The 18644-nt window shown below is 34.8% G+C and overlaps 1 protein-coding gene across 7 annotated transcripts in view; it reads right to left on the bottom strand.

Moving 5' to 3' along the window:
• Positions 1–353: 353 nt before the first annotated feature.
• LOC127850078 (SH3 and multiple ankyrin repeat domains protein 3-like) overlaps positions 354–18644 on the bottom strand; it is a 115766-nt gene continuing 97475 nt past the window's right edge. For all 7 annotated transcript variants that reach the window (XM_052382833.1, XM_052382837.1, XM_052382835.1 and 4 more), the window contains 5 exons: positions 14492–14565; positions 11757–11890; positions 8095–8272; positions 7292–7384; positions 354–6333 (listed from right to left, as the gene is read on the bottom strand). In XM_052382833.1, coding sequence (XP_052238793.1) covers positions 3671–6333; positions 7292–7384; positions 8095–8272; positions 11757–11890; positions 14492–14565 — 3142 coding nt within the window. In that variant the 3' untranslated portion in view covers positions 354–3670. The remainder of the gene's footprint in view (positions 6334–7291; positions 7385–8094; positions 8273–11756; positions 11891–14491; positions 14566–18644) is intronic.

Here is an 18644-nt window from a genome sequence, read left to right on the forward strand (position 1 = left end):
CTCTTCAGAACAAAGTTTGTTTGTTGATGGTGCTCTCCCTTGTCTAAACACAAAATACAAGGACTTCATATATGAGCGGAACTCTGGGAAAACCAACCTTACTGGCCTTTCGTTTGGAAGAGACTTACTGTAGACGAACAATACAATAAAAGGGCAAACTTTCTTTCTTGTTAAGCCTATCCGGACTGAACAGTCTGCATCCCTGATAAGCCTATACGGACTGCACAGTCTAATCACGTTATGAACATGCATTAAATCTTATTTTCTCAGAGCTCATATGTGTCAAGCAGAAATGGGAAACTGGTTCTAGTGCAGTATTCCACCCATTGTTAAATAAATTAACAACAACACTGTTAGTTGTTACAAAGTTTAATAGATAATATAGTTCCCTTCATGGAATTTCCATGAAAATCAGAATTGATAACAAAACAACAAACATTGGCTATATAAATATGGAATTAGCATTATGCAAATAATAATTATACCCGATTGATAATTTTGCATGATATTCTGTTAGTTTACTAATGTTACAAAACATTGATTCAACCGCTAGCAGTATATGATAAATAGGCCACTGGAGGAAAATACTTAATGAAGATTTTTTCCACATAACTACATACTAGTAATCTGTTATCCCAAACTTCAAAGAAAATATGCTTGTGAAAAAAAACACAAGCTAAAGTTTTTTGTTATGTGCTCATTCAACAGGGAATGCCAAAATATCAGTCTCAGACCACTGAATGAAACAAATAACTCGAGTAAAATCCGAGGTAAATATGGCGTCTAGTACAGATCCATCAATACTGAACAAAATATCAAAATTCATAAATATTTGACAGAAAGTCTCAAATTTATATGGCAAGCATTAAAAGAAATATATATAAATGCTTTTCCACAAGAAATCTGATGTTATGACAAGAATTTCCTTTCTTACATTTTACATGTTTAATGTATAATTCTTAACAAAAATAAATTGTTTAAACGACGGCTATAAGTCATTTGTATTGATTTGGCAACAAAATGTTAACGCAACATGTTGAAGAAGCATCCCAAAGTCATAACTGATGTCACTTATACAGATTTTGGTGTGGAAAGGAGCATATGTTTCCATCTCAAATTTCACAAGATAACAGAAATTCAGAAGAACTTTTGTATACATCCCACTGTAGACCCTTAACCACAAAATGGAATAAAAGTAACTGACATTTTATAAATCATACAACTTCTATTGTAACAAATGCATAGGTGTTATGTTTGGAAGTCGGGTTCGGCAAGAGCTCTGTCACATGACGAGTGGTGGTGACCCTATGTTGCATGCCAAAAGAGGTCCATAGATGAATAATTTTGGTTGAATATTTTATTACAGAATGCGGTTGCTTTAAAGTTATAAAAGAAAAAGATGAAAACTTTATGAAATATAAATCATGGGCAATAACTCTGTGATTATGAAGTGCTGAGTAAAGGTTCTTACACACAGCTATCCCCCTCCAATGAAGACATTCAACCTTAAAGGTTTCAAGTAAACAGCTCCAATGCTTTGAAAAACAACATGACAATTGTTGACAGACAGACATAGAGAATAAAGGATGATTGCTATAAGACACACACAAAATATTTGTCACGAGCAAATAAATTATACATTATTTAACCTTTTGCATGCTGGGAAATTTGTCGTCTGCTAAAATGTCTTCTGCTGAATTTCTAAAATTAGCATTTTTTCAATTTTTTTTTTTTTCAAATAATGCTATCAGAATAGCAAACAGTTTGGATCCTGATGAGACGCCACATTCTGTGGGGTCTCATCTGGATCCAAACTGTTTGCAAAGGCCTTCAAAATTCGAATCCAGCACTGAAAGAGTTAAATATTGTTGTAGGAGCTGACTTGATAATAGGTGTAGGTTGTACATCATGCAGCAGTTTGGTAAACCTTTCATTCCTATTCAAAAAGAATACCTACAATGTTCTGCTTTATCATAAAAAATTGACCTGGTACAACTGAAAGAAATAACATGTCAATAAAAAAAATAGTGTCTCAATTTCCTTTCTTTTTTTATATAGGTTGGTTTAAGTTGACATAGTTGTTACCAATATTTGTAAGATTTGTTTAACAGTTTTTGTACGACTATTACCGGTATTCATTTTAAGATTGTATGAGATGCTCTATTTTTCTTTTGTGAAATAACTTTTAAGAACCACATTTTACCCCTCTGCCACATAAGAAGCAAAGTGAAATGGCTTTTGTAACCATCATAAAACCAGAATATCCTGAGAGTAACTTGCAGTCTGTTCAGGTTTTATGCTGTTTGCTGCTTATCAGTAACTAAGGGTTGGAAATGAAGCCTTTCAAATTTGAATCTTGTAAGAAAGGTCTTGAGTGATATTTAACTTTCTAAGGGACTACAAATGCGTACAAATACATATCTTTGTGGTAATGGGTTAACATTCTGTCAAAATTGAATTACAATGACCCAATATTAAGTTTGCATTAAAAGTAAATAAAATTAACAGGATTTACAGTTTGAATGGGCATATCTCTTATGAACAAATAATTTACGAAGTCGTATAATATAACATTAATATATATACAAATTTATGTACAATTACCTAATATATGAACTCATGAAAATGTTTAATAACTACCAGGCCTAATAAAGCAATTATAAAAATAAGCTACCTGTAAAGATATGTTCACATAATAGCATTTCATGAGAAAGGGCATTGCAGTGAAAAATATATTAAATATAAAAATACATATTTGTAAAAAAAATCACCCAACTCTATCCAAATATTCTTGGAATATTTCTTGGAATGGTGAAAGTTTTGAAGAAATTTTAACATCACTTTGAAAGACACAATGATTCACAGATTTTCAAAACGGAAGTAACACACGAAATAACATTTCAATAAATAAATATCCCATATAAATTCATGACAAAATGCTTACATGCATCTGTACACCAGATTTGTAATCAAAGACTTGAAAAATAAACTCCCGTTAATATTTTGACAACATAGTTATTTTATGTGACAAAAAATATTACAAAATGTACTTATCTAACACAGTGAAGAACAGTTTATGTTATTTTAATACTATATTATATTTCTGTTCATACTTAATGTGTGATAATCCATATTTCATTTGGGATAAGCAACTGCTATACAGTTATAGATATTTAAACTGTAATATATATTCTGAATTGTAGTGTTTAAATGACAATTACCATTATAAGACATTTTGTATTTTAAATTTCAACTCAATTTGATACAATTTGGAATGTACACGCTTAATCAAAAGCCATAACACAAAATGCAAATTAAAGTATTTTGAAAGAAATGAAGAATATGTTACTTTTTTATAATGAAAAAAATGTAGCCTCAATGGAAGAATATGTCCAATGAATTAATGAAATATAGATAATTCCAAATATTATATTTAGTTCTAACAGATACATTCTGTTTATATATTAACAGTTTATACATTAAATTCTCACAAATGTGAGTCTAAACTGATATTTAGGGGCAAAACAAAATATCCCAGTTTTTTTTTTACACTGAATGTAAATTTTAACATGCAGAGCCTTTATCAAAATCACTTGCATATTTTCATGCTTAATTCAAAATTTAACACTGGCACAATAAATCTTAAAATGTAACACTTTTATTTTCTGCTTCACAAATGTTCTACCGCTATCACTTCATGTGATGTCTTTTGTTTAATTTCCGCTTTTTTAATAGCTCGTTCAATCGTCATTCTGTGTCCAACTTGTGTAACTCCCAGGTCGATATAATTGTCTCTGCTCAAGTCAAGTAATTTCTTGCCATCAACAGAATTCCTCTGAAAGCTTGCTTTGTATTGGCTCATATTTAAACTGTCCAGCCAATCAAGAACATCATTACCAAACCACTGATCTATAGCTTTATCACTGAATGTTTTCTTCACATTAACATTCCCGAATTCAGGGGGTGGTGGAATATAAGAAGATGAATCGTCCCCAAACCCCGGTGGTGGTGGAGCAATAAGTTCTTCGTAACCATTGCTGCGTCCTTCGCCTGACAATGAAGAAAGTGTTGACAACGAGGATACTAAACTCGCCGTATCCGGTGAAAATGCCGGACTATTTTGCTGTGTGTTAGGCTCAGATCCGCCGTCACTGCTAAAATGTTCTGGCGGGGGAATAATTTCCAACTGCACAATATTCGCATTTGTTTTACCACCATCTCTAAAGCCCAGAGGTGGGGGAGGCACATTTTTATACACGTCTCCATTAGACAATGGTTTGGGCTTGCCATTAATTTCCACAGTTTTTGATTTAACCAAGTCCCTTTCAGGTGTACCTGATGGGGATGATTTGGATTCAGATGACTTTTGTTTCTTTTGGAGCCACTCGAGTCGTTTCTTTTCTGCCAATGCAAGATAATCAGTCTTTCCATTGTCACTTGTGTTATTATTTGTTTCTACCATGGCAGTTGTTAATCGCTCTGAAGATTTATTGCTTTCTGAAGTGGTTGTGGAGGATTTTTCTAATGGTTTGATATTTAAACCTTCAACAGGTTTTCCTTTGCTTATTCCGTTTGTTTGTTTCGTTTCAATGACTGGTTTTGTGTTCTTTGCTGGCGAAGAAAAGTTTGGCTTAATTTGCGTTAGTCCTGGTTGATTTTTGTTGATCGTGTTAATTTCTTTTACTGGTTCGACTTTAAATGAAAACTCCTCCTTTTCCATCTTGACTGGGGCTGGACTTGTTTTTGGCCCTAATGGTTTTACACTGGATTGCACAGGGCTAACTGGTTTGTTTCCTTCATTCGGTTTAGCCTCAGTTTTCAGTGGTTTGTTACCAGCCAGGGAAAACTTGGCTGCTTGCAGCTTCTTCGTCTTCTGAAGCCTGCTTTCAATAGAGTCGATCACCATGTTCTCGTCCTGTTTCTCCAGTTGTTGTCTCCGTTTCATAACTGCAGCAATGATGGCAGCTTGCGTTGGATCCATCTGTGGTATCTCTGGCTTTGCTTTCACTTCCGCCATCTGCGGACCACCATTCTGGAGTCGTTCCTGTCTTTTGGCGACTGCAGCAGCGATCGCGTTGTGAGGAACAGAGGTTGAAATGTAATCCATACTAGCACTGGATTTAGTTTTTCTGATTTCTTCGGATGTTGGTGCCGGAGGTGGTGGTGGTGGTGGTGGTGGGGGAGGTGTGCCGTTGGAAACAAGCGCAGGGGGTGCAGGTGCCTTGGGAATGTTAATGAGCGGCCCACTGCCTATGAAGTCTGGCGGAGGAGTGGAAGGTAATTGCGGAGGCTCTGAGTCAAATTGTCGAGTGTTAATTTCAACCTTTACAGCCATTCTGTTGCTCTGCTGTGGTGAAGATGATGATTTCTTCGGTGATTCATGTCGTGCCTGAACTGGCGGAGATGGTGCAGGTACATCTGGCTTGGGCGGGATTACAAATCCTTTGTCGTCTGAGGGAATGCTCGAATGTATAGTGTATCGCTTTGCGGCCTGAGAAGGGGCCGGTGCCATTTTCTTGTTTTGATCGCCGACGGAAATCACCGTTACTGACTGTGTTTTGGGGTCCTGCGTTTTCCGAGGAGAGTCTGGTTTTTCATCGCCACTATCACTGTCATAGTCAGGGTCTGGTTCAGACGAATGCAGTGACATTCGCATTGATGTACGATTCCTCAAACTCTCCTGCCCCTTGGCAGTCATCAACAGTTTTGCATTTGGGTGCTTCTTAAGGAAGCTTGCTGCACGGTCTAGCACTTTGTCATCAGCAAACGACACATTTGTTTTTTCCGTCTCAACTGCCCCACCTTGACGCACTAACACAGCACCTGCGCTGGGTGATCGGTTGTGACCTTTAGGACCTTCATTTGGCTCATCGGCAAGTTTGGCTGAATCTCCAGGTCTGAAACTTGATTCGTAATCTGATTTTGTTGTTGAGGTAACAACCACTTTTGAACTTGCATACGGTGACCCCATGTTGGTGTTTATCGTAACAACCTCTGATGGGGGTCTGGGGGCTTGCTTTTTCGGGGAGTTATCTGCCCCTGGCGGGACAGGCGGGGCTGCTTTTGGGCGGGAAACTGCACCAGACGGTGATGTGCTTCCTGAACTTGTGATCACATACTTGCGGTGGTCATCCGGAACTGTAGGTGTTGCATAGTGTTTTGTAACTTTATTGGCTTCCAAAAGGTCAGGTGTGCTTTTTGCACGTTCAAGTTTTCCTTCCACACCCATGTTCTCAATGTCGACGACTGACACACGCTTTGCGGCCGTTCGGCTTCTTATGGAAGCAATCTTTTCTTCCTCCCTCTTCTCCCCAATAGCCAGGTCAAGTTTTGCTGAAGCAGGAGATGGTAACAGAATTAAACAACAATACACACAGTATTGTTTTAAAAAAAGATGGAAAAAAAATGTTAGTAACATTATTGAAGTCAATTGAGATGTCATTTGATTTCAATGCTTCATGATATGGCCTTGTGTCACATGTCAAGACACTAGGACATGAAATATACAGCTTTTCTTTGCTGGGTTTGTTAGGGTTTGGGTCTCACTGATATTGTGGTCTACATACACCGACAGTGGATACATGTTGGTTATTTCAACCCTTGCATTTACATAAATGAAAACAACAATAAAACAATACAGAAGTGTGAACTATGCACAGTCTGCACAGGCTACAGAAGTGTGAACTATGCACAGTCTGCACAGGCTACAGAAGTGTGAGCTATGCACAGTCTGCACAGGCTACAGAAGTGTGAACTATGCACAGTATGCACAGGCTACAGAAGTGTGAACTATGCACAGTATGCACAGGCTACAGAAGTGTGAACTATGCACAGTCAGCACAGGCTACAGAAGTGTGAACTATGCACAGTATGCACAGGCTACAGAAGTGTGAACTATGCACAGTCTGCACAGGCTACAGAAGTGTGAACTATGCACAGTATGCACAGGCTACAGAAGTGTGAACTATGCACAGTATGCACAGGCTACAGAAGTGTGAACTATGCACAGTATGCACAGGCTACAGAAGTGTGAACTATGCACAGTCTGCACAGGCTAATCAGGACAACACTTTTTGTTTTCCAAAGTGGAATGTTTTGTTTAAAGGAGGTTTCTTCAAAACAAAATCCAGTGAAGGCAGAAAGTGTCATCCCTGATTAGTCTGAGCTGACTTCACAAGCTAGTCTGGGATGACACTTTACACACATGTATTAAGCCAATTTTAAAAAAAAGAGGCTAAAATGTTAATTGGCCCATATTTAAATAACTGCAAAAAGATCACAGCCTGCTTACCCATGGCTGCCATTTCCTCTGCCATAGCCTGTCCCTCTGACTTGCTGATGGACAGGGAGGTCCTGGGGTCCCTGTGAGGGGGCATTGGGGCCGCTGTAAGTTAACAGCACATGTCAGCTGTGTTTGTTTGTCTGTTTGTGTATATTTGTGTAAATGATGGTATTTCAGCAATGTCAAAAAGTCACTATTTAAACTTTAATGAGCTTTTATTGTTTGCCTGTTTGTTAGTAAGTTTTCATTTTTCGCATTCATATTCATGTTGGCATGATGGCCGTTAAACTAGGTGTCATTTTCAAAACTGTTCATACTCTGATGAAATGCAGAATAATGCTATTCACTTGTTTTTACATTCCAAATGTAATTATGTGTATAGAGACTGAAATGCCTCTAGGTTTGTTGATGCTATCACAACAAAACGAATGCAACCATTCACAATACCAAAGGTTTACATTTATTTTCCTTACATTGCCACTAATCTCAGAAATATCAGGGTTGTCTTGCAACAGAAAATACTCTCATATATAAGCAACGCTCCTGGAAAACAAGGTTTAATGCATGTGCGTTAAGTGTTTTCCCAGATTAGCCAGTGCAGTCAGCACAGGCTATTCTAGGACAATACTTTTAGTTTTTCTGGAATTTTCCTTTTTAAGTACGCCTTTTCTAAACGAATATCCACTTAAAGTGATTTCAATGATTTGCCTCTGCAGACTGCAACAGCTAATTTGGGAGTACACTTAACGCACAGGAATTAAGCTCCATTTCCCCTAGCCTATGCCCAAATATAATTTCCTTGACTGGTTTACCTTTTTTCTTCTGTCTGTTGGGCATGGTGAGGTTGCGGTCTTGCTCATTTATGAACCAGTCTTGTCCTCGATTCCCCAGCTGTACCGTGACCACCTTCATTGCCAGCGTGTTTCCTGTGCTGCGTATCAGGTGAACCACGCGGTCATGTGAAGCACGCACCACATTCTCTCCATTGATCTGAAAATATAGCAGATAAACAATTGTTTACATAAATTGAACCTCAATCATGGAAAACAAGGCTTTATGCAAATGTGTAAAGAGTCATCCCAGACTAGCCTGTGCAGTCAGCACATGCTAATAAGGCACAACACTTTTCGCTTTTATGGTATTTTTGTTTAAAGGGTGTCTCGGCACGGGCTAATCTGGGACGAGACTTTATGCACATGCATTAAGCAAAGTTTTCCCAAAATGTGGCTCTTATGATATTCATTGTTTCATTGACATCCATATGGGATGTGCTCTGTAAAAAGGGGATTTAATGCATGTGCGTAAGGTGTCGTCCCAGATTAGCCTGTGCATTAAACCCCCTTTTCACAGAGTATGGCTCATAAATTGCACAATTCATATGTTAGACTATAAGTTATTAACCTAGTTAATCATTTAAAATAATGCCACATAATCTGTTTCAGCACCTGGAAAACTGCAATAAATTTAGCGATACACAATAGGTCTAGCAGATTACTTCCTTGTTTCAGCATTTTTTCACAGAATTGCGTACCTGTCACGACATTTGTTTAAGGCAGACCTAAACTGTATTAAACTGATAGCCATTTAAAACTCACATAGCTCCATCTAAAAATAACCATGAACACAACATTAACATGTCATAACTTCTACACTGGGTTCATTTCATGTCAACAAATAGTTTAACTTCAAGAATACTTCCTTGGTGGTTTAGAACTTTTCACAAATTGATTCCTTGTAATAACCACACTTAAAGGACTGTTTGCCCCAGTACCTAGTCAAATATTCTGACTTAACCCTTGACCACCTAGATATGTATTTTGACGCATTTATAGTCCCTTAGAAAGTTAAATTTAATTTAAGACTGTTTTTACTAGATTCAAAATTTAAAGGCTTTACTTCCAAATCTTAGATACTGATGAGCAGCAAACAGCATAAAACCTGAACAGCCAGCAAGTTACTAGTATTTGGGTATTTTGAGCGTATTAAGGTGTATTTGGGATTGTATTTGGGGTGTATTTGGGTGTATTTGGGAACATTGTGCTGCCCGTTAATGCTGAAACAAGTGACCCAGACTTAGTTGTCATTAGTCATTATGTAACCAAAAACCAATACTTAAGCTCCTATTTCATTTCATTTAAGTAAATTGCGTAACCACTACCAGTCAATATTTGCTTGTACATTGTTTTATTAGTCATTGCGTAACCAACATCAGTCAATATTTGCTTGTAGATTGTTTCATTAGTTATTGTGCAACCAACATCAGTCAATACTTAACGCGTACATCATTTCCACACCGGCATGACATGTTTGACTGACAATATGAAAATGTGAGTATCTGTTTTGCATATTCAAGGACAATTAGCTCAAATATTCATGACCATTAAAATGTCAAAAAGAACAATCCTTGTACAGATTGTAAACAACAGTTTCATCAAATTGTAGATGAAAAAACTAACAAGACTATTGACAAGCAATTTATGTCCCCTACCGGCTCCACCATTGTCAGAAATTTAATTCCACCATTGTCAGAATTTCAGAAAAAAAAAATTATTATTTGTTGCCATGGCAACCAGAATTTTTGGCGTAGGAACAAAATGAAATGACGTGCATAATGTCCATATTGCCATCTATCCATGTTTCAAGTTTAATGAAAAAATATGAAGAACTTTTCAAGTTATCGCAGGATCCAGAAAAGTGTGACAGACAGACTGATTGACTGGCGAACTGACTGACAGACAGACAGACAGAGCGCAAACCATAAGTCCCCTCCGGTGAAACCGGTAGGGGACAATAAATGCATAACTGATTACATGTATTAATAAATTCAGTGAATTTAAAATCAGATAAATTATAGTTTAACTTGTAGAACAATTTGTAAACATTCATTTCATTAAACGACATTTCAGTGTTGGTAAGTTCTTATTTGTAATTAACATTTTTAATCACCTGATAGCCTAAAAGGTACATATTTGAAGTACTTATCTTATACACTTCAAACTTTTTTATCACTTTACAAACAACCTATCAGCTAGGGAGCAATACTGGTCCTGGAGTTTTTATCTGCGTTACCTAAACACAAATGTTATTGATAACAATTTTGTCTAACTTCATCCTCCCAAACAGTAAACATCAGCGATAACTTTTATGTGTTTTGCAAGTAAGAAGTAAATGTACAGTATGTAGCCTTGGGTAATTAACAACTAAAGAAAAGCATTTACTTCTGTGTTTTTTGACAATTTGTGAAAATTTTCCGATGGTGGCATGTCCAATGATAATTTCAACCACTACTAAAAACGTTCACTTAAGTAATATGAAGGTGACAATAAATTTTATGCCATTAAAAGTCTGTCTGACCAAAACGGTCACTGGTTAAAATCAAAGTTTGGTTCACTGCCTTTTAAAGGTGACATTGAACATGTCATATGCTATTAACATAAAAGCACTCAGACAACATTCAACAGTGCTGTTTTCTGACTAAATTGTGACTGAAATTTTATCATTAACAGCTTTACATGATTTGTGAGTCATTTGTATTATGTACATCACGCTGCATGAAAAATATATCATTGAATATCGTTATTATTTATTCATAAACACAATTCAGTATGTTAATGAATCACTTGATACATATTTTCATATAATTGAGTTTCATTTATTATTCACAATCATGATTTTAGTAATGACTAAAAATAAGAGTGCAACAATCACCAAGTAAATTTTTTAAATAAAACATGACATCAACCATATATAAAATGGTGTATATAAGACATAATAAGTGTGGTTGATTGAACTCTAGTTGATTTTCAGTCACACTAAATTTTTGTTGTATTGAGTCAATTCCAATGTTTATGCAGCACAAAATGAATACTGCAATAATATGAAATGATCTAGTTCTTGGCGAGTATTATCTAATTCATCTTAGTCATAAAAATAAAAAAAAATATACAATCTTAAGTACAGTAAATTGTGCATGTGTTGTTAATATTACGAAACAGGAAGGAATGTCAAGTTTCAAGCGCTTGCTGTGAATTATTTGTATACTGATAAACCTCACATACTGATAACAAAATATTCCCTAATTTAATTTGGGCTCAAAATATATCCATATGCCTTTTAACAATATTTCACAGTGAAGTTTCCCTTGACATTATTGTTAAGAGAAAATGAAACATGACCATTATATTGTTTGTTTTATCCTTTTTTTAAATGAGAACCCTGAAATAATATTAAAGCAGAAACATATTTAGGGCTTACTTTGGGATAATGAACATTATTTACATGTATGTTTAATTACTATTTTTATTCATTTTATTTTCTAATCAAATCACATGTTCCTTCTTCAAAATAAATGTTTATTTAATTATTTATTGCTGCACAAGCAACTAATCACTGGCTTGAAACAAATAGTTATAATCTCTAGCATGCCCTCCTATACATTACAATTCATTACCTCTTACACATTACAATCCCTTACCTCAAGGATGAAGTCCCCGCCCTTAAGCCCCGCCCTGTCAGACACGCTCCCAGGGTCCACACTGTCAAGGTATTGTAGGGCGGGGAATTCCGGGGTTGGCCGGAAATCTAGGTCACCATTTGGCCTCATCTGGGCTGCAAATATAAACAAAATAGGATTACAATACCTGGAACATCCTGCAGTAATGTCTGAAATGCTGAGAATTGTATAGAAGTGTATGTGCAAAAAGTGGTGTCCAAAATTAGCCTGGGTTTACTACACTATCTGTTTTAATTGTTTTGCTTGTTTAACCCTTTACCACAATAGATAAGTTTTTTGACGCATTTGTAGTCGCTTAGAATGTTTCATTACATTAAATACCTTTTCCGGTTTTATGATGGTTGCAAAAGACATTTTCCCTTTGCTTCTTATGGGGGAAAGGATAAAAGGAAGTCTTTTCTTACAGAAAATCCAGTTTAGGCACAGAGTGTCATCCCAGATTAGCCTGTGCACACTGCATAGTCAATATAAATATTTTATATCTTAAATCACATAATAAGTATTCAAACACGAGTTTCCTGCATAGATACCCTTTTTTTACCAATAAATTACCTGCTCATCCATACATACCTGTTGCTTATTACATGTATCATTTGCATGTAACACAAATTGATCAACAAATTTGTGCCCGTAAAACTATGATTTTGATAGGTCAGAAACAATAAAACCTTGGGACAATTACATATGGTTGATGTAATGATCTGACTGCAAATTTTATTAACCTAAATAATAAACTGCCAACAGCAAACAGATTACTAGTAGAAAACTAAACAAAAGTTATTATAATTTTAGAGACTTTTACAAGTAGCAGTAATGAAGTAAAACTGCAATAGAAGCGAATCCAATACGTGCAGTTTAAGTCAAACATGTACAAAATATGTGTCCCTATCTTACCTACTTAATACTTATACACCCATACAAAATGTAATACTGGTAATATTACCGTCATTTATACAACCCTGGAAGATTTTATAAATGCATCACAAGACCATGTCATCAGTGTAAGTCATAGTTTAAAAGTGTATGTGAATAAGCATTTTTTTATGCAATTATCTTATCAAATTCAGTTCCTTACATATTATCTAGTTAAGCAATTCAATATTTTAAAACCTGAAAGATAATATCAGCGAAGACAGATTACCTTGGGTGTCATTACTAATTATATCACCAGTGCTTGGTGCATTGTCAGCTGATTTACTCCTGCGGAGTCGTTTTTTTATTGTGCTTAATCGTCAAAATGTTTTTCTTAAACGTTCCATTTTTTCATCATTTGAGGTATGCACTCATTGCAAAGTTAAGCAAAACTTTTTTGTTGGAATATAATGAACCTCCATTACTAGAATGTAGTCTGCTGACAAAAATATGTTGTGTCCGATTTGTATCACTTCAATCAATAATTGCTGATTTACACACTTCGGATGATTTCCAACACTATTGATGAACAAAGAGAAAATGATAGCCGTAGCTTGCCAGTAACCTGGCACTGACCTTTATGCACGAATATATTAAAGTACTGTTACGAAGAAGAAATATTCATGTTTTCAATATATCTCTATGAACACTTAAATTAACTGCTTGTCACTTTGTGGTTCCTAAAATGGCTTCAACTATGGTGGCAATAGATGGTCAATGTTCGATGGTCAATGTTCTTTCAACCTACACATATATATTTTGATTTGTAAATGTATGCTTTTTAACTAAAATATTCTGCCATGTTTGAGTTTTTCAATATGCAAATAAACACTTAATGCCAACATACTTTATTGTTATCATTACCGGTAACTGTTTTACATTTTTATATCCCAACAAAGTCTCAATGTCTGTGAACGATATATATATCCTATGAACACTGTTTACACCAAACACAAGCAATGCTTGTTTTTCAATATCAAATATCTGTTTCTCACTTTCCCAAAAATATAGACCAATTAACAAAATACAAAGTCAAATAACTATAAAAACAAAATATGCAGAAAATGTATGACCCTGTATGACCAGTACAATCCTTTCAGTTTAATATTTCCATTGGCTGCCAAAACAAAAGAAAAAGTAATTAAAGCTACTAATTAACCTTTAAGCATTAACCAATTATACTTTTTTCAGAATTAAAAAAGACTCAAATTAGAGCAAACAAGTAATAAACATCATTTCAACAACTTAAATATTGTTGACAAGGAAATCGGCCATTTTGGACCTGACGAAAATTGACAGTTTAAAAGCCTAACTATATAGAGTGAAGAATATGACTGATTGGCAAAAACATGTCAAACACATCCATCTCCTCCCTGTATTATTTATTAATTAGACAATATTGTTAAGAATTATATTCATCTTACAATCTATGTCAGAATCCACTTCAAATGAAAACATCCATTTGGCAAACAGACACCACTTGGTGTTGTGTGGCCTTGAATTTGAATTTAATGTGTAGATGTAATGCCATCATATAAACATATGAATACCAAATATTACTATTTATATGGTCATATTTCATATCTTCAATATTAATCTTGTTATTAATGTCTGATTCATTAACAAATGTTGTTGTAGTTTTCTTTGCGCTTGCATGTAAATAACCAGCTGTTGCAACTAGAGTATACACCAGTTATCCTTACATACTGTGGGTTCGACTGGGTTTCAGTGACTGAGGTAAAGGTTCAACTTCATGGTTTATAAAGGTCAAGGTCAACACTTACATTTAGCCCCACGCAGAACAAATCCGTATCCCTCCGGGGCACGCTGTAGCACAACTGTTCTCGGACCATAGTCACTGAAACGAAATACATATTCAGTTAAGTTTTATTGCATAAAAATCACTCTGGTCTATTGAGACATTCAAGTCTGGTTCCTGGGTAGAGCCAGTGCTTGAAATCTTAATTATAGAAGTTATCAATTTAATAGAAGATCTCCAGAATGTTCCTTTGATTCGAACCCGAGACCTCCTAGGCAGACATAACATCCACTTCACAGAAACATTCATAACTTTATATGATATCTAAATTTTACGCACAACCCCAAAAAAATCTTGGTATATTTTTTCACATAACCTACAATCAGAGGGCCAAATTGTTTTGAAATAATCCACGCTCGGGAAAAACCATTCTCGATGCCGGTGCATAAAGTGTTTTCCCAGATTAGCCTGTACAGTCTGTAAAGGTTATGGTAATCAGAAACGCCCCCTTCAGCCTAGACTAGCCTAGACTAGATTTTTGTTAGGAAGAAACCTGATTTAAACAAGACTGCACAGGTTAATTTAGGACAACACTTTATATGTTACATCATTTTAGCCCTGTTCTCCCAGATCGGAGCTCAATTATAAGCACTTTAAGAAGTAAACAACTTTCACTCATGGTTCCTATCCTGGCAAGCAATAGGCTTGATGACAATCAGTACTTTTTTTCTACAAGGTGCTTGGTTAGGCAACCAGCAATATCAGAAACATTGCCTTGTAGCTCCTGATGAGTAAATGACATAACCACTAAGTCATTAGAAGAGTATAATTTCTTTGCAAAAAAATTGATGCATTGGATTTAAGGGTACACTGTTCATGTATGACAAATACCTTAATAAACAACCAAGAACAAATGAAGCAACATTTTGATACTAATTTGTTAAAATTATTTCAACACAGATTACAACTTACACACTATATTTCCGTTCCGAAATCAACGACACAGATCTCACATGATGTGTCGGAGGCTCGTATAGATTGTCAAAGATTGCAAGGTCTTTTTTAACGCTCACTTGTAGAGATAGTTTTCTTGAGAAAAACCTTTTTAGTTTTCCAGGCATTTCTAAGTAATGTTGATTTGTTTTATTAGCTTGAAATTTTTACATATGACTTTCAGTAAAACAAATACAAAATTTAAAATGTCAGTTTCATATAAGTATTTTTTATTATTAATGATCCAAGTACCACTTGCAATTCATAGAAAGATGACAGTCATTTTTTTAACAAATTCACAGTCATAAAGATTTAATGCTTTATATAATACAGGCAATTTAAACAAAATCTATTTTTCAACACAAATATATTATCCAATAATCCAAATAAAATTCCTTATTATTTTACTAGTTGTATTAACATCCAGGTACAATCGCAAAACTATGTTTCTAATAAGGAAAATAATTAAATTTAATTATTTCCTAAAACACAACACTTCCACACATACAGCTTACTATTCCACATATATCCAAAAGTTTCATTAAAAATATTCAAAAACAAAAATGAACCAAATTCTGCAAAGACATTTTTGAGAGTATTAATCTGTGCACATGATCTGGGCAGGTACTTCTATTCAATGAGGTCCAATCATGCATGACACCTGAGACATTGTGTTTTACTTCCCCTTAGGGTTCAACAGGACAGCCCTTGTTCTTGTCAGGTAAGAAGTGATCACACAATGGGACGATATTGCATTGTGTATTTAGAAGGCTTTATATCCAGAACTGACTATTGTCAGTGATATTGCAAACAAAAAAGGTTTTGTTAGCAGTAATTTGATAACAATCAACAAGATGAAATGACAAAAATCAACAAGAGTAAGGTGATATAAATATTGTCTGAAAAGCCTAAACATTCAATTGTTTGTACACACAAAAATGTCACAATGGTGACCAAATAATTGGTATATCAGTGTCTCAAGTATATTTGTATGTGCTGAAAGTACTTTTGAAGATGTTGTTACCCATGCACACTGTTGGTACCGGTACTTTTAATGTCTTATTGAAATTATTTTGCAATGTCTGCACAACAACATGTAATTTATTTTCATGACAAAACATGCTGGAAAAAAGCATTTTTAATCATAAAAAATACATAATGCCAAACATACATTGATTTTAAGAGTACATAAAAAAAATTCTTTTTATGTGATGATAAATACCATCTCAAGTCACAAAAGTGATTTTTCCACTACATATCTTTTAACACAATTAATAATTTAGGTTAGAAATGTAGTTCGCCAACACTGTAATTTTACCAGTACAAAAACATAAAATGTCATAATAACGTTTTATTTACAAACAAACATATTTTTCTTGCTGAATATTGATAACACACAAACTCAAAGCAGTTATGAAGATAAAATAAAGTTTTCAATAAAAAGAAAAATATATATATGATTTAAATTTGGATTAAACAGGGGTTTTTTTGGCCCGATTTTATAGCCGAAATTCGGCTATGTTCCCAATCCCAAAAAGCATACTTTTTTCCCAAAATGTGGCAAAAAATTCCCAATTTCCAAAAAAAAATAAAAAAAAAATAAAAAATTATTTTTTTTTTAGAAAGAAGTGTCTTGTGCATATTTTATCTCAATTTTAATTCAATTACATCTAACAAAGTATTTTATTATTTCGTTCTTTTAATTTTAATGATTATAAAGTGTTATATCAAATTTAGTATTTCCCTAATTAGTGGACTTTTTGTGTGGAAAAAAAGGCTAATGAATTAATTTTCCGAATTTCATGAAAATGCCGATAAAATTCCCAATTCCAAAGCCATGGGCTATCTTCCCAAAAAAGGGGAAAAAAAACCTGTTAAAAAAAAACGTGTTGTTCTTAATTATGTTTTTGTTATTTAAACTAATGCTATGATTTGATACTTACTATCTAAGAGTCGTAAATTGATATGACTGTGCTGCCCCCTGCGATTGCTTTAACGATTTTAAAGTACTGGATGTCCCCATTCGAGAATTAAGAGTATCAGTTCTTGAATTCAAAGTTCCTGATTTTGGGGTATGTGTAACAGACAGGGTCTTAGTTCGCACTGATGTCTCACGACCATATTTTGACACTTTGGTTCCGTATTTATCTTCCCTAGTTTTTTTATTTTTCTTATAAACTTTCGACATTTTTTGTCACAGATATAAAATCCTCCAGTGTTAGCAGAAAAAGATCAAACAATTTTTATGCTAGTTGTTAAGCCAGTCATCAAAGTCATGAACGACACTTAGGTGATGTTAAAATCCATCGAAACAACACCCATAAGGTAACATTTAATTTCACAAAACAATGACAAAATTATCAACAAAATGTGTAGCCTGTCTATCTTGCTACATCGTGTCCTTTCTATTTCCCATCTGCGGTCACATGATCATCTGATTTGGACTTTGCCCCTAACTTATGGTATCATTCAATTATTTCATCCACTATCAATACTGCAACCCTATAATCAAGTTATCACAAAGAATTTTGTAGCAGTTATCACTTGTAATGTAACCAATTAACATTATTGTCATATATATATACTAGTATATAAAGCTGGGCAGAACAACTATATATAGCGTTTAAGCTCATACCAATAATTATGTACATTTGTACTAGGTACACCACGTGCCATTTTTCTTTTCTGTTGACATTTTGCTAATATAATGCTCTTTTTTAAAAGAGTCGTGCTCTGTGAAAAGGGGGTTTAATGAATGTGCGTAAAGTGTCATACCAGATTAGCCTATGCAGTCCACACAGGCTAATCTGGAATGACACTTTCCGCCTAAACTGGATTTTTGCTCAAAAAACACTTTTTGTCAACGAAAAATACCATAAAAGCGTTAAGTGTCATACCAGATTAGCCTGTGCAGTTTGCACAGGCTAATCTGGGACGACACTTTACTCACATTCACTGAACCCTCTTTTGACCAAATGAATTGACTAGACATGCTTCTTGTCAAGTGATCTATATTTAGTTAATTATAATTGTCATGTGTTCAAATATTGCAAAAAGCAAATCAGCACTTTGCATTATCAGCCAACAAGCAATGGAAGATTAAAACTAATGCAGGGATATATTACGGGTAAAAATTTAACCCATTTATGCCTAGTGGCTCTCCCATCCTTCTAAATTGGATCAAT

The sequence above is a fragment of the Dreissena polymorpha genome, chromosome 11 (assembly GCF_020536995.1).
Source record: "Dreissena polymorpha isolate Duluth1 chromosome 11, UMN_Dpol_1.0, whole genome shotgun sequence".
Taxonomy (NCBI): Eukaryota; Metazoa; Mollusca; class Bivalvia; order Myida; family Dreissenidae; genus Dreissena; species Dreissena polymorpha.